This window comes from Xenopus laevis, chromosome 3S, assembly GCF_017654675.1.
Source record: "Xenopus laevis strain J_2021 chromosome 3S, Xenopus_laevis_v10.1, whole genome shotgun sequence".
Lineage (NCBI taxonomy): Eukaryota > Metazoa > Chordata > Amphibia > Anura > Pipidae > Xenopus > Xenopus laevis.
In genome coordinates this window covers 45,884,060-45,900,186 of record NC_054376.1, presented here as the reverse complement: position 1 = coordinate 45,900,186, position 16,127 = coordinate 45,884,060, and the positions used below count along the sequence as shown (strand labels likewise).

Sequence of the window (16,127 nt, the reverse complement as noted above, 5' to 3'; positions counted from 1 at the left end):
GTAAAAAGAGGGACAACATTTTTTTTTCCGCATGTAGCGCAGCAATTTTTTGACCACACCCCTTTCTGTGGCCACACCCCCTAATTACCATGTTTATTTTACAAAATTTGGCAGGTTATGAAAGTTTGAAAATATTTCTCCTTATCTAAACTGTGTTTTTGTTTCTCAAAATTGTTACAAAGTATCTTATTTGCACCTGTTAGCTGTTCTGGGCTCTCTGCTAAAAGCCAATTAAGTGAGAAACTTTGTTTCTTTTTCTGGCTGTTCAGTGCAGAGAAAAGAGGGACTTTCCAGTACAAATGAGGGACTGCGGGTTGAGCTGTCAAAAGAGGGACTGTCCCTCTGAAAAAGGGACAGTTGGGAGGTATGCATCTCATATGTAAAACCCTGCTTCATGTAAATAAACCATTTTTTCGTGATAATATACTTTTGTAGTAGAATGTGCCATTGGGTAAAAATAAATAGGACCATCCCCTTGAATCCTATGGTTCACAGTGTACACAAACAAACCAAACATGTTGGGTCACATGGGCCAATTAACTGTCTTTTTAATTAAGCTGTTGCTTAATGTGGACCTGTCACCCGACATAAAAAGCTATATAATAAAAGTACTTTTCAAATCAAACATGAAATCCAAATTCTATTTTTTTATTAAACCCTTGGGCTTCTTCATTGACTGGCAGTGCCGGCAATCCAGCTTCCGCCTAACATAGTCAATAAGAACTCTGGGTACCTCACGAAAGGGGGGCTCCCGAATGGTAAAGGGGTTGCCAGTAAGAACCCCCCTGCTGTCCTTTTTGAGGCGTGTCATGTATCAGCTCACAGTTGACCTTGGTAAATTGGTTAACGAAGACAGGGTTCTGTAGTTTGAAATATAACATTTGAGAAGTCGATTAGCAAAGGCAGATTTTGGTGCTTTACTGAACAGTATTGCTTACTCATTAATGTAGCCCGGAAAAAAAGGCAACTTCTGTAGAGGTTCAAACCCTGGGCCATTTGGAGAAGAAACAAGGCAAATTGCTGAATGCACCACAGAACAGCCATGTGTGAAGGCCAACTCTAAAGTAGCAGTCACTCTTGAATGCAGCCTGAAGGATAACCCTGAAAGGTCCGGAAAAGCATCCACCTGGGATGCCTATAACAACCAAATGTCCTCTTGGGTGTCACGGCCGGCACCCAATACCAGAACAGGTGCCAAGTACCCTGGTCTCGGCTCGGCTTCACCAGTAGTGTGACCACCGTTGGGCTTCGGGAGGAGCCCTCAGCTTACTTGGGTGCCACCTGAACTTAACGAGGGGTACAAGGCGAGATGTTCTGGCTAGCAGAGGGGCACGGCAGGTAGCAGAGTCTTTTGGGCCGAAGGTCACGGTACAAACGGAACAGGCAACAGAATCGTCAGACAGGCTGGGTCGAGGCAGGCAGATAACAAGAATCGTCAAACAGGCAAAAGGGTCAAAACCGGGTGATCAATCAAAGGGTTAAACTGGAGAGTAGTCGTAAGCAGGCAAGGTCAGGATCCAGAATTCAGAATAGTCAAAAAAGCCAGGCAGGGGGTCAAAACAGGAATCAGACAGAATCAGACAATAGCACACAGCTCAGAAGCACCAGGAATACAATCCTATCACGGGCAAATTACAAGCAGCTACCCTGGGCTTTAAATACCATTTGAATTTCGCACCTTTGCGTGCTGACGTATGACGTCAGCGCGCCTGCGCCTTTAAATTTCCAGGAGGCGCACCGCGTGCGCCCTAGAGAGAAGCCGACGCCAGCAAAGACACGCTGGCGCGGCTAGAGAGGAGGACGTGCGGCAGGCGTCCTCGCTGGTGGACGACCCCGCCGCACCCCAGGAACCCCAGGAACCCTGACATTGGGTCTCTTCATTGATTGACAGTGCCGGCAATCCAGCTTCCACCTAACAGAGTCAATTAAAACCCCCGGGTACCTCATGAAAGGGGGCCTCCTGAATGGTCAAGTGGTTAAGGGATTGCCTGCAAGAACCCCAAGCTGCCCTTTTTGGGGCATGTCTTGCATCAGCTCGCAGCTGACCTTGGTAAATTGTTTAACAAAGACAAGGTTCTGTAGATAGATTGATAAAACCATTTGAGAAGCTGATTAGCGTAGGCAACTTTTAGCGCTTTACCGAACCATAATTATCGGTTATTCAGTAATGTAGCCCAAAAAAAAAGTCAACGTCTACAGAGGCTCGAACCCCAAGCCATTTGGTGGAAGAAACAAGGCTACTTTCTGCATGCGCCACAGAACAGTCACGTGAGGAGGCCGGTTTTTGCCGACTCTAAAGTAGCAGTCACTGTTGAATGCAGCCTGAAGAAAAGGACAACCCTGAAAGGTCCAGGAAAACATCCACCCAAGATTTGAACTCGGGACTCCCAGCACTTAAGAGGCCACGCCACAGAGCCTGATCCTGCTGGGAGCGGTTCCAGGTGACTGTAACAACCGAATTTCCTCTTGGGTCTCTTCATTGACTGGCAGTGCCTGCAATCCAGCTTCCACCGAACAGTCCATACGAACCTCGGGTACCTCACGACATGTGGGCTCCTGAATTGTCAAGTGGTTAAGGGGTTGCCGGTAAGAAACCCTCCCACCTCCCTTTTTGGGGCGTGCCTTGCATCAGCTCGCAGCTGACCTTGGTAAATTGTTTAACAAAGACAAGGTTCTGTAGATAGATTGATAAAACCATTTGAGAAGCTGATTAGGGTAGGCAACTTTTAGCGCTTTACCGAACCATAATTATCGGTTATTCAGTAATGTAGCCCGAAAAAAAAGTCAACGTCTACAGAGGCTCGAACCCCGAGCCATTTGGTGGAAAAACAAGGCTACTTTCTGCATGCGCCACAGAACAGTCACGTGAGGAGGCCGGTTTTTGCAGACTCTAAAGTAGCAGTCACTGTTGAATGCAGCCTGAAGAAAAGGACAACCCTGAAAGGTCCAGGAAAACATCCACCCAAGATTTGAACTCGGAACTCCCAGCACTTAAGAGGCCACGCCACAGAGCCTGATCCTGCTGGGAGCGGCTCCAGGTGACTGTAACAACCGAATGTCCTCTTGGGTCTCTTCATTGACTGGCAGTGCCTGCAATCCAGCTTCCACCTAAAAGTCCATATGAACCTCGGGTATATCACGACATGTGGGCTCCTGAATTGTCAAGTGGTTAAGGGGTTGCCGGTAAGAAACCCCCCCACCTCCCTTTTTGGGGCGTGCCTTGCATCAGCTCGCAGTTGACCTTGGTAAATTGGTTAACGAATGTCCTCTTGGGCCGTGCCTTCATCTGAAAGGAACAGGCATATCTCGTTAAAATAGAAGGAAATGGACATTAAATTAATTAAATACTGCAAGAGAATATTTTACTGTCTGCTAATAAGTGGAGTTTGGATGAACATTCATTTTTCAGTAAGGCAATAATCCCAAACATGAGGCCAAAGTAACTTTGTCTTGGCTCAAGAACAAAAAGCCAATGCTCTAAACTCAATCCAGTTGAGAATTTGTGGCACTGTTTGAATAACTGAGCTGCACAATCATCATCTGAATAACCTGGAGCTAAATCTGCATTGAATAATTGGCCAAAATTATTTCTAGTGCACAAATCTGGTACATACTCTCAAAGCAAAGGGTGTCCACAAAATATTAAATCGTGGGGATGAAATATTTTTGGGAACAACATATTTCAGGTTAAATTACAAGGCACAACATTTCAGTGTAGAATTATCTGTTAGCAATTGTTATTTAACAAGACTGAATATTGGTCCGAATAACTTTTTAGGGTGCTGTGTATGAAAACAAATCACTCATTCAGCAATAGTTGTAAGAACATATAGGATACAAAATATGTGCAATATTTCTCTCTCGGTAACTAACCTTCAAGTCAAGTTTCTCCTAACAGTGCTCTGGGTATCCCAAGGTGGACAATCCCATTGTATGGAAAATGCTATTCTATTGGGTGACCACTTACTGTACTTAAAAAAATTCTCTATATATATAATATAGTAGCATTAAAGAAGACCTACTGTGTGAAAAACAAATTGTGCCGGGGCATCACACTCCCAGGTTGTGCAGGGAAGCTGGCGGAACTCAGCACACTGCACTGTGGGGTAGAAATCAATTACAAGCTAGACTGACCTGATAAGGAACTGAAGCCTGTTTTTACTTATGTGACTGCAGGACTGTGATTGGTTATTCCCCGCTAAGTTTGCTTTTGGCAGGCACCATTACCATTAGAACATGCTCACCCCTCTTTTGAAACATGAACAGTGACCATTATTAAAGACATTACTAAATTTGAGTAAAACAGCATAATATTTTATTCATTATTGCCTACAGGATTAAGCTTTTTATTAGTTATGCTTCATGTCTCCTTTAATTCTTTGTTTTTAGTGTTTTTTGAGATATTAAAAGGTTTAGACTGCTCATAGCATGCTTTCTGCTTAACAATGTCACAATGTCAGTGACCTAGTCTGTGCACAGTTCGGTTGGTGTCTCTCAGCTGAGAGGCAAAGGCTTGGTGTTAGCAAATATCTTCAAAACCACTAAAAATAGAAAATTCATGAAAATTGCAAAACGGCTCAGAGAAATAAACCTAGAAACATAACATGACTTTATTGTTGCAGGGCCGGAACGAGGCTGAGTAGGGAAGTGCCTAGAGCGCAAAGCTTGAGGTGTGCCAGGCACTTACCTTTCACTGCTGCCTAGCCCAGTCCGGTCTGCAGTCCTGCTCTTCAGGGTTGCCAGATCTTATTTTCAAAACGACCCAAAGTCAGCTACAATACCAGCCCAAAACTAGCCATGCACTTCAAAAGTGGCCCAAAAATCGCACAATATGTGAAGTAAAAAAAATCTAAAAAATAAATAAATATATATGAAAATATGCATTTTGCTATTTTTTCCATGAAGCAAAATGGGACAGATTTGCCTGTCACCAGGGGCGTAAGTACAGAGGGGGCCCTGGAGGTATAGGGGCCCCATAAGGCCCTAATACACATACAATTTCAATAAATATTGGTAAAACAGGTCAACTTCTAGACACTTTGGTGGCCAACAGATTTTTGCCCCAAAATTGAAATTGAGGAATGTCACCGGAGAATGCAAGAATGCTTAAGAGGGACGGAAAACTGGGGTACAGAGTCCAAAATCTGGTAACTCTTAACTACTACACAAATCAGTCCCATTGCATGCTGGGTATTGTAGTATTACATTAAACTTGGGCAGTCAGCGAATTGGTAAAGAAAAACTACATTACCCAACATGCATTGGGAGACGCAGACTTCGCATTTTAGGGCAATAAATAATATAATAAAAAGGCCCAAAAAATAGCCCAAATCTGTACATTGGCTAGTTTGTACTTTAAAAACCCTCCTGGGCTTTAAATTAGTAGACCAATTTGGCTGGAAAACCGGCAACCCTGCTGCTCATTATGCTTTTTTGCACGCTACACACTTATTCGAGGGGGGTGACGCAGTGCGCACGTGCACTAATGTACAAGTACGCGTGGCGGAGGGCGCCATGTGGCTGGTCGAGTTTCCTGGCCCTGTATTGTTGTCCTAGGGATAATACACAAAAGTAGCATTAAGATGAATTTAGAGTTAAATTGGCAACAAACCACAAAATGTCACAATCATCTCTGAATGCAATAGGGTTACTTTCTAGGTGGAGTGGGGGGTTAAGTTATGTAAGAACACCCTAACAGGGCTGGAACTAGGGGTAGGCAGAAGAGGCACGTGGCTAAGGCGCAAAGCTTGGGCAGCGCCAGGCAAGTACCTCACATGCAGCCTACCCCTAGTCCGGCAAGTGTTTCCTCAGTGAAAAGCGGATGCGCTCTGAGCCATACCTCCCAACATTTTGGAAGTAAACAAAAAATCTTTTTTGCACGTAGCACTGCAAAATGTTTCGACCATGCCCCTTTCTGTGGCCACATCCCCTATAATTACCATGTTCATTTTACAAAATTTGGCAGGTTATGAAAGTTTAAAAATATTTCTCCTTATCTAAACTTCTGAAAATTGTTACAAAGTATCTTATTTGCACCTGTTATTTGTTCTGTGCTCTCTGCTAAAAGCCAATTAAGTTAGAAACTTTGTTTCTTTTTCTGGCTGTTCAGTGCAGAGAAAATAGGGACTTTCCACAGTACAAATGAGGGACTGCAGGTTGAGCTGTCAAAAGATGGACTGTCCCTCTGAAAAAGGGACAGTTGGGAGGTAGCCTCTCTGAAGTCAAAGAGCTTTGCGCACAGCCGCACTCGGCTGCGCACATGCGTCTCCTGTTGCGCGTACTCAGTTGCCTACATCACCCGGCTGGCCTGGCCCGGCACCCTAATTTAAAGCCTAATGAAATAAACACTGAAATCAACACATGCCATTTGACTGGAATTGCTAATGTAGGATTACCAGATTAGGGTTTACATTCAGAAAATCTAGAAAAAGTGAACCGTACGGAAGGCATTTTAGGACATGCTGCAGCGAAATACATCTCCTTCCTGCGATGTCCTATGCCTTCTGAATGGCTCATCGGTTGCTTTTACTGTCACTCATCGTCCAAATCTGCAATCACACCTCAGTCCTCTTCCCTCCCTTTTCAGCCGTCAGTCAAACGAACTCCGCCCTCATCCCTCCATCCTCAGTCCTCTTTCTTCCTCTCTCTTTCCCTCCGCCCTCCCCGCTCAGCCCTCCACCCTCTTTCCTCAGCACTCCCCCCTCAGATCTCTCTTTTTAGCCCATAGACGCGACAATTCTTCTTGCCGAACGACCAATTTTAGAGAAGTCCGACCAATCCTTCGAAATTATCGTGCGGTTAGTGGGATTCGAACGATCACACATCTTACGATTTTTCGGCCGACATCTATCAGGAAATTGATCGGCCAGGTTAAAAAATCTTTGTCGGTCCCAGTGCAATCTATCTATGTTTGCAGGGCCAAGCAGGCAGCTCCCCTTTGTTTTCCTGGCAACAGGGGCGTAACTATAGAGGAAGCAGACCCTGCGCCTGCAGGGGGGCCCAGGAGGTATAGGGGCCCCACGAGGCCCTAATTCATAATACAGTTTCAATAAATATTGGTAAAACAAGTCAACTGCTAAAAATTTTGGGGGCCTGAAAAATAATTTGCTGTGGGGCTCAGTAATATCTAGTTACGCCACTGCCTGGCAAATTGGTCTTTTTAGTTGATGGACAATTCGTACGATGTTCCGAGAAAATCGTGGTCTCACAATGACGGATCTTTTAAAAATCTTAACATCTATGGCCAGCTTTATCCATACGTTTCTAAAGTGGTGAGCGAGAGAGGAGGATGGAGAGCTCAGGGCAGAAGGCTGAGTTCGTATGAGTTACGGCTGAGAAGGGAGGGTAGAGGACGGAGATGTGACTGCAGATTTGGACGATGAGTGACAGTAAAAGAAACTAATGCGCCATTCCGAAGGCATAGCACATCGTATGCAGTTCAGGTATTTCGCTGCAGGATGTCCTAAAATGCCTTCCGTAGAACCGAGCTTTTCAGGCAAGAACCTGTGAGGATTTCTGTGCGTACAGTGTAATATTTCTACTTTCAGTCCTTCTATATGTTGTGTGTCTCTATAGCGGAGATCCAGCTGTCAGTACACAAGACGGGCCGCTTGTACAGCGTTTTGCAATCACATCCCCTCACTCACCCAGTCCTCCCTGCACACCGGAAATTCCTACTCCCTTTCCACTGACACACACTGAAGGCGGAAGTCGCGCTGCCTCACAGCTGTACTTTGGCTTCAGGTCGCGGACTGAACGTTATCAGTGTGAGGATGATAAAGGCGATCCTTGTGTTTAATAACCATGGCAAGCCCCGCTTCTTGCGCTTCTACCAGCATTACGTGAGTGACTATTAACTGTAATAACACATGAAACTTATCTGCCGCCCGTTTGGTGTTTCGAGTAGGTGAGAGAAAGCCTTGGCATTCAATTGATCCTGAATGACACATTTAAACACGCTGCTCTCCACTAAACTGTACTGATGCCGCTTAAAGAGGTGGTTTAACTTTGAGTTAACTTTTTTTATGCGATAGAATGGCTAATTCTAAGCAACTTTTAAATTGATCTTCATTGTTTATTTGTTATAGTTTTTTTTTTTAATTATTTGACTTCTTCTTCTGACTCCTTCCAGATTTCACGTGAGGGTCCCTGACCCTCATCTAAACAACCAATGCTCTGTGAGGCTACAAATATATTGTTATTGGGACTTTTTCTCATTTTTCTATCTATTCAGTCCCTCTCCAATTCATATTCCGGTCTCTTAGCGAAATCAGTTTGTGGTTGCTATGGTAATTTGGAACCTAGCAACTATATTGCTGAAACTGCAAACTGTTGCAAATACACTAAAGTGCGGATTTTACTGAACGTTACCTCTTTTACCAGAGTTGACTTCACCACCTCAGACCAGGCGAACTGCTAAAATGAAGATTGATCTTCCTCCATCATATGTCAGTGCCAGTTACCTCTTTTATTAAAGGGATACTGTCATGGGAAAAACATTTATTTTTTTAAATGAATCAGTTAATAGTGCTGCTCCAGCAGAATTCTGTACTGAAATCCATTTCTCAAAAGAGCAAACAGATTTTCTTTATATTCAATTTTGAAATCTGACATGGGGCTAGACATATTCTCAATTTCCCAGCTGCCCCAAGTCATGTGACTTGTGCTCTGATAAACTTAAATCACTCTTTACTGCTGTACTGCAAGTTGGAGTGATATCACCCCCTCCCTTCCCCCCCCAGCAGCCAAACAAAAGAACAATGGGAAGGTAACCAGATAGCAGCTCCCTAACACAAGATAACAGCTGCCTGGTAGATCTAAGAACAAAACTCAATAGTAAAAATCCATGTCCCACTGAGACACATTCAGTTACATTGAGAAGGAAAAACAGCAGCCTGCCAGAAAGCATTAATCTCCTAAAGTGCAGGCACAAGTCACATGACCAGGGGCAGCTGGGAAATTGACAAAATATCTAGCCCCATGTCAGATTTCAAAATTGAATATAAAAAAATCTGTTTGCTCTTTTGAGAAATGGATTTCAGTGCAGAATTCTGCTGGAGTAGCACTACTAACTGATGCGTTTTGAAAAAAACATGTTTTCCGATGACAGAATCCCTTTAAGGTTCCTTGGACATTTGTAATAAAAAGTGGCCACTTCAAGCATTGTCACCAACATCTCTAATAAAGACGTTCATACGACTTTAATGTACCTGCCCTATTCATTGACCTAAGCATAAGATCACTAGCGACTTTTCGCTAGGCATAAACGAACGCTAGTGAATCTTCGCTATGAAATGCTCGCACTGAAGACGTATCGTTAGCAAAAAGTCGCCAGCATTCGGCACCCAGGTCGAAACTTTGCATATTAGTGAATTAGCGTAGTGGTAATGAATTTGCACCTGGCGAAGTGTGCGAAGCATTCACTGGCGACAAATTCGCCCTTTAGTAAATCTAAAGTAAATCTGCCCCTAAAAGTTACTTGAACAGCTCCTTTAATTTTACAGTTCTCTTTTAAATTCTGTTAATTCTGATTATTTAGTGCACAGGGTACATGATATATGGTCAAAGTCATCCATGGTTTTATAAGGAATATTCTTATTTCTCCCCACCCCACAGCCTGAAGATACACAACAGCAAATTGTGCGAGAGACATTTCATTTGGTCTCAAGACGAGACGAAAATGTCTGCAACTTTTTGGAAGGAGGAAGGTAAAGTTTTTTTTTCTTTACCTTTTCTTCTTGTTATTGCACCTGGTCAGTACTGGCCCAGATAAAAAAACAGTGTAAAATATATGAAAGGACTAAAGCTGCATTGTGCACATACCTAATCTATATTGCTTGCAGTGGGACAGTCTAACCCCTTTCCTTTTTTAATATTTTTTTAGCTTAATCGGTGGATCTGACTACAAACTGATTTATCGCCATTATGCCACCCTTTACTTTGTGTTCTGTGTAGATTCTTCTGAAAGTGAGCTTGGCATTCTTGACCTCATACAGGTAAATACTTGAGTTTGAAGTTTTCCCCCTTCACGTCCTCTTCAGCAATCCATTATATTTGCTCATTTCTGTTTGTTCTCTGTGCATTCTGTACTTTGCAGGTTGAAAATTATTTTTATGTTGGGTAACAAAAATATTGTATTCACCATTCATTTAATTAAGGTTACAAAAAAACATTGTTGAAATCCTAATAATTTCAGTCGGAAGCTTAAAGTTCCTAAGTCTTAAAGGAAAACTATACCCCCAGAATGAATACTTAACCAACATATTGTTTATATCATATTAAGTGCCCTATTAAAGAACCTTAGCTCCAATATAGATATTTGTAAATATTGCCCTTTTACATCTTTGAACCACCATTTTTTGATATTCTCTGCTCTGTCAGAGATCACCTGACCAAAAATACAGCTCTAATTGTAACAGGAAGAAACGTCGGAGTAAAAGACAGAACTTTGTCTATTAATTGTGACCTAACATGGGTGTGTGTCCTTAGTTTTTTTTGTGTGAACCGTGATGGTCCCAAGGGACAGCCCTTAGCACGTAAATATAAATTTTCTATTTAGAATTACCCAATGGCACATATTACTCAAAACGTATATTTTATGAAAATGGTTCATATAGATGAAGCAGGGTTTTACTTATGAGCTGTTATATGCAATATCTTTTTATAGAGACTGACATTTGTTTAGGGGTATAGTTTTCATTTTATAGGTGGTAGAGTCCGGCATCGGGTCAGGGACCCCCGCATATACCCGCAAAGTTCTGATTACCTAATGTGTGGGTAGTCCGCGGGTAACCCGTCTGGTCCCTCACTAAGTTGCAGTACTGGTCTCTCCCCTCGAAGTTGTGTTGGAATTTCTCCCCCTTCTTTTTGGAATATTCTCTGGCATGGCATCTCTTCTGGCTCACAGTGATATCACTTCTGGTTTCCCTAGTCCTGGGTCAGGAGGTAAGGGAAATATTTGAGGGCAGGTAGCAGGTCTAGGTAGGAGAGGATACTGGGTGGCGGGTGCAGGATGGGTTGCAGGTGAGTGAGTCCTGGTTGGGCATGGGTCTGCACTACTGGAGGTGGGTTCACGTTTCCTCTCTTTCTCTAAATATTAAATAAAATATGAGTGAAGAATTGGAAAATAGCAGAGCCTTTGACTTGATTTAACAGGCAAACTCCGGGACATGGGAGTAATTTTTTTTTTTTTTTTTAAAGAATAAAGAATCTTTTGATTGTCTGAAAGGTTAAATATCAACTATCATGAAAATAATAAATGTATTTGGCTGTGTGCTCAAAAATGATCTTTGTGCACGCTTTCTAAACCTGTGTGTAGTATTTTAAAAAGGGTGTGCAAAGAAGTAGGTAGATAACATTTGTAGACAATCATGTGTTTTTATTACACACAATTTTTTGTGCACATCAACATTTGATGTGTGCACTGGACTCAAAATACACACAAATGCAGTACCATAACTAAAATAATAAAGTTACTCTTCACTGTCCACAATCTGTCAGTAATCTACATGCAGATATTGTGAAATTACTCTTAAAACCTGCGCTACTGTTAAGCAAAGGATCAATTCAAAAGACAATACTGCATGTAAAAAGTAGGAACCCCTTCTTACACTGAGGTTGGAGTTCGTATGACTGACGGCTGAGAAGGGAGGGTAGAGGACGGAGGTGTGATTGCAGATTTGGACGATGAGTGACGGTAAAAGCAACCGATCCACCCATTCCAAAGGCATAGAACATCGCAGGAAGGAGATGTATTTCGCAGCAGGATGTCCTAAAATGCGTTCCGTACATAACGGCCTAATCCAAAATAGTGGAGTCGGTGCATCCCTAGTAATAATAGAACAGTACCTTATACTTCATCCAAACAAAGATATAATCTATCTTTATTGGAGGCAAAACCATCCTAATGGGTTTATTTATTGTTTACATGATTTTCTAGTGGACTTAAGGTATGAAGATCCAAATTATGGAAATATCCCTTATCCATAAAGTCCCAGGTCCCGAGCATTCTGGATAACAGATCCCATACCTGTACAATTATAAGATTTATTAAATAGTGAATGTCGCTGGAAAAATATGCCTGATGTATTGACACAGCGTACAAATGCCCCCAAGTGTCAGAGTTGATTTTTAAAGACAAGTTAGACTAATTCAGCATTCCGCACAGACCAATGATGCATTAGAGGCAACTGTCCAACAAAAACAACTGCTCATGGAAAAAAAAATATATGTGCAAATAGTCGTATTTAAGCATATGTCAACAGTTTTTTTGTGCGTCCAATCCATGTCCTATTTTACGTAAAGGCAGTTCCGGCTTCTGGGGTTGCTGTGCAAATACACTGTGTTTGAATGCTGGTTTAGGCAACAAAGACAGCACACAATGGGGAAAAATGCCTGGGGCCTTCATTGTTGAGAAAGAATATATATTCTATTTTAGATTTAGAAGTAAAATAATATGTTGATGAATAAATCTCAGTGTCCAGGAAAACCTAGGCCAATGTATTTTACTGACCTTTTATTGGGAACAAAGTTATTTTACACCCAACTTTCTTTTTTCTCCATTTTTGGGTTAAACGAAACTAAAATACTCTAGCAAGCTGTAATAAAAGGTGGTGTTCACCTTCCAAACACTTTTTTTCAGTTAAATTGTTTTCAGCTTGTTCATAAGAAATAAAGACTTTTTTTCAATTACTTTCCATATTTAAATTTTTACTGTTTTTCCAAAATTGATTCTGAACTTTTACAATTAATTGAAGCAATTGTTACAATTTGCTACATTTATTGATTCTCAGGTGCCTCTGTAGAATTGTAGCAACTATTGTATCAATTCTAAATAGAATGGAATTGGAAAATTTGTAATTGGTTTTAATTTTTTTTATCATTTGTGGTTTTCGAGTTATTTAGCTTTTTATTCAGCAGCTCTCCAGTTTGTAATCTATATAATCTTATTGCCAGGGTGTAAATTACCCTAGCAACCATGTATTGTTTTGAATAAGAGACTGGAAGAGACCTGACTAGAAATATGAGTAATAAAAAGTAGTTAACAATAACATGTGTAGCCTCTTAGAGCATTTGTGTTTTAGATGGGGTCAGTGACCCCCATTTGAAAGCTGAAAAGAGTCAGAAGAAGACAACTAATAAAAAACTATTAAAAAAAAAAAGAAGAAAATATGAATACCAATTGAAAAGTTGCTTAGAATGAGCCAGTCTACAACATATTAAAATTTTACTTAAAGGTGAACCACCCCTCTTTTTGTAGTTTTTTTTACTCTTTTTATTTACCTCTGACTAGTGCTTGGCAGATTTCTGCTAATTAATATTATCAGGTTTAAATAAAAGTAATAACAATTTTTTTATTGGTGCCTTAGCATGCATTTTTACCTACTTTATTTCACACTGTGCATTTCGGGCACTTAATATGCAATGGTCATTGCCCTTTAGGGATCATAAATAATATAACCCATTGTAAATAATAGGTTATAATGGATTGTAAATGTGGTTATAAGTGATAGGTTGAAATATATAGCAGGAGATAAAACACGGAGGCTTAAAAGAGAAGGAAAGTCTTCTTCCACTTGGGAGTTCCAAATGTTAGGCACTCCCAAGTGAATGTATTTACTTACCTGAAACCCCGGTCGGTTCTCCTATCAGCAGAAAACTATACCGGCCCGGGGTTATTCCAGCGAGCACCACTAAACGATCCTCTTCTGGGTTTTTCTGTCTTCAAATTTCCCAGGGCAGACACATGCGCAGTAGAATTAAAAATCTGATTTTTAGTTAACGTTTGGCTTTTCACTCTAATGCTCATGTGCAGTCGTGAGAAGACGGAAGAGAAGCGATCCGTGGTGCTCGGATCCGGACCATGCAGTTTTTTGCTGCACCGGCCCGGGATTTCAGGTAAGTAAAAAAGTATTTAACGACTTTTCTTCTCGTTTAAAGGGGTTATTCACCTTCCCTGCACTTTTTTTTTAGTTCAATTGTTTTTAGATTGTTAACCTAAGCAAAGACTTGCTTGTAAAATTTAAAGGAGTGGTTTACCTTTAAGTGAACTTTTAGTATGCTCTACAATGCCTAATTCTAAGTAAGTTTTCAACTGGCCTTCATTTTTTCTTTTTTATAGTTTTTGAATTATTTGCCTTCCTTTTCTGAATCTTTCCAGCTCGTAAATGGGGTCATAGACCCCATCTAAAAAAAAAAAATGCTCTGTAAGGCTACACATTTACTGTAGGTGCAGATTTACTAAGGTTCTAATGGTAAATTCAAATTTGAATTTTGACTTTTTTTTTTTAATTTAAAACCACCAACTTGAATTTGAATGTGATTTTTATCACACTTTGACTCTGGAAACCGTTATAATTCGGCTATTCGCCACCTAAATCCTGCCGTGTTCACATAGAAATCAATGGCAGAGGTCCATTGAACCATTTGAAGATGTTAATTGCCTTCCTGACGTTCGAGTTTCTTTTCAGAGGAAAATTCGATTTGAAGTTGATTCAAATTTTTGTGTCAATCCCATTCGATCAAATATTAGATGTTCTCAAGTTAATAAATAACCTCCCATTCAAGTTGTGAGTACATTCAAATTTATTAGAGTTAAAAAAAAATCCGAAATGCGACTTTTGATAAATAACCTCTTAATTATTATTTCTTTTTTTATTGCTTGTTTTTCAAGTCAGATGTCTCCTATTCATATTCCAGTCTTTTATTCACATTAGTGCATGGTTACTAGGGTAATTTGGACCCTAGCAACCAGATCGGTGAAATTGCAAACTGAAGAAACGCTAATGAAAAAGCTGAATAACTAACAACCACAAATAATAAAAAATGAAAACCAATTGCAAATCGTCTCAGAATATGACTAAAAGTTAACTCAAAAACCACAAATAAAGAATTAAAACCAGTTGAAAATTGTCTCAGAATATCACTCTCTACATCATTAATGTTAATTTTAACAACCTCTTCCTGTATCTAATGTTTCAGTCTGGCAGCTCAATTTGCTACATTTAGTCAATACAATTAGTTGAGACATTCCTCATCAGTATATGTGGGATATAAGCAACTAATTTATCAATTCTAACAGCAGCCTTTGATGAAACCCAGGGATTCTACCAGCCTGAACCTGCCCAAACTGTGGCTTGGTTTTATTATTATATATTTAGTATTATATGTTTTTTTATTATTAGCATTCTTTATTCCTTCTGTCTTTGTTCAGCAGAAAATCATTTCTGTTATTGTAGTCTTTTACATTGTCATCTTCCATTCTGAATGCCAGACCTAGGGATGCACCGAATCCACTATTTTGGATTCGGCCAAACCCCCGAATCCTTTGCGAGAGATTCGGCCGAATACCGCACCGCATCCAAATCCCATATGCAAATTAGGGGTGGGAAGGGAAAACATTTTTTTACTTTCTTGTTTTGTGTCAAAAAGTCACGCAATTTCCCTCCCCACCCCTAATTTGCATGTGCAAATTAGGATTTCGGATTCGGTTTGGCCTGTCAGAACGATTTAAATAAACCTAGTAGGATTGTTTTACCCTCAATATGGATTTGTTCAGCTTAGTTACCATCAAGTACAAGGTTAAGTTTTATTATTACAAAGAAAACGAAAATTAGAATTCTTCACTTAAAATGACTTTACAGAAATTCAGGACTTTCTGTATAACCGGTTTGTGGATAAGAGAGCCCTTAAGTTGAACAACCCCCAAACATGTCCATATTTGCTTGTGGCCATCGTTGCTTTACAAAACAATGTGATTCAACATATCAAGTTAGGACTAAGCTGGAAGCTTCTGTTGCCTGATATCTCTATTCTGTGCTAGCTAAACTACTGTTTAGCTGGACCATGTGGTGCTGCATCAATTATATCTGTCAAATAACAAGAGGAGGCCAGGGTGTAGCCTCATTACTTGGGTTCTGCACCCCCAAAACAAGGCCACTACAGTGTATTAAGATTTGTATATGCTTTCATTAATTTAATCTGCTTGTTATAGTTTACAGTGGATAGACTGAGACAATACAAATTGGATGACAAGACAGTGTTTGTGTTGCTTTAAATTGGATTTGGCACGTAGAACATACTGTTGGAATCCGTTGTTCAGTACCCTATGTGAAATTTTAACGTATTTG

At 40.7% G+C, this 16,127-nt stretch overlaps 1 protein-coding gene across 3 annotated transcripts in view; it reads left to right on the top strand.

Annotated features, from left to right (window-relative positions):
• Positions 1 to 7,497: 7,497 nt before the first annotated feature.
• ap3s2.S (adaptor related protein complex 3 subunit sigma 2 S homeolog) overlaps positions 7,498 to 16,127 on the top strand; it is a 31,990-nt gene continuing 23,360 nt past the window's right edge. The window contains exons 1-3 of one of the 3 annotated variants that reach the window (XM_041587707.1): positions 7,498 to 7,841; positions 9,616 to 9,707; positions 9,884 to 9,995. In XM_041587707.1, coding sequence (XP_041443641.1) covers positions 7,773 to 7,841; positions 9,616 to 9,707; positions 9,884 to 9,995 — 273 coding nt within the window. In that variant the 5' untranslated portion in view covers positions 7,498 to 7,772. 3 annotated transcript variants of the gene reach the window in all.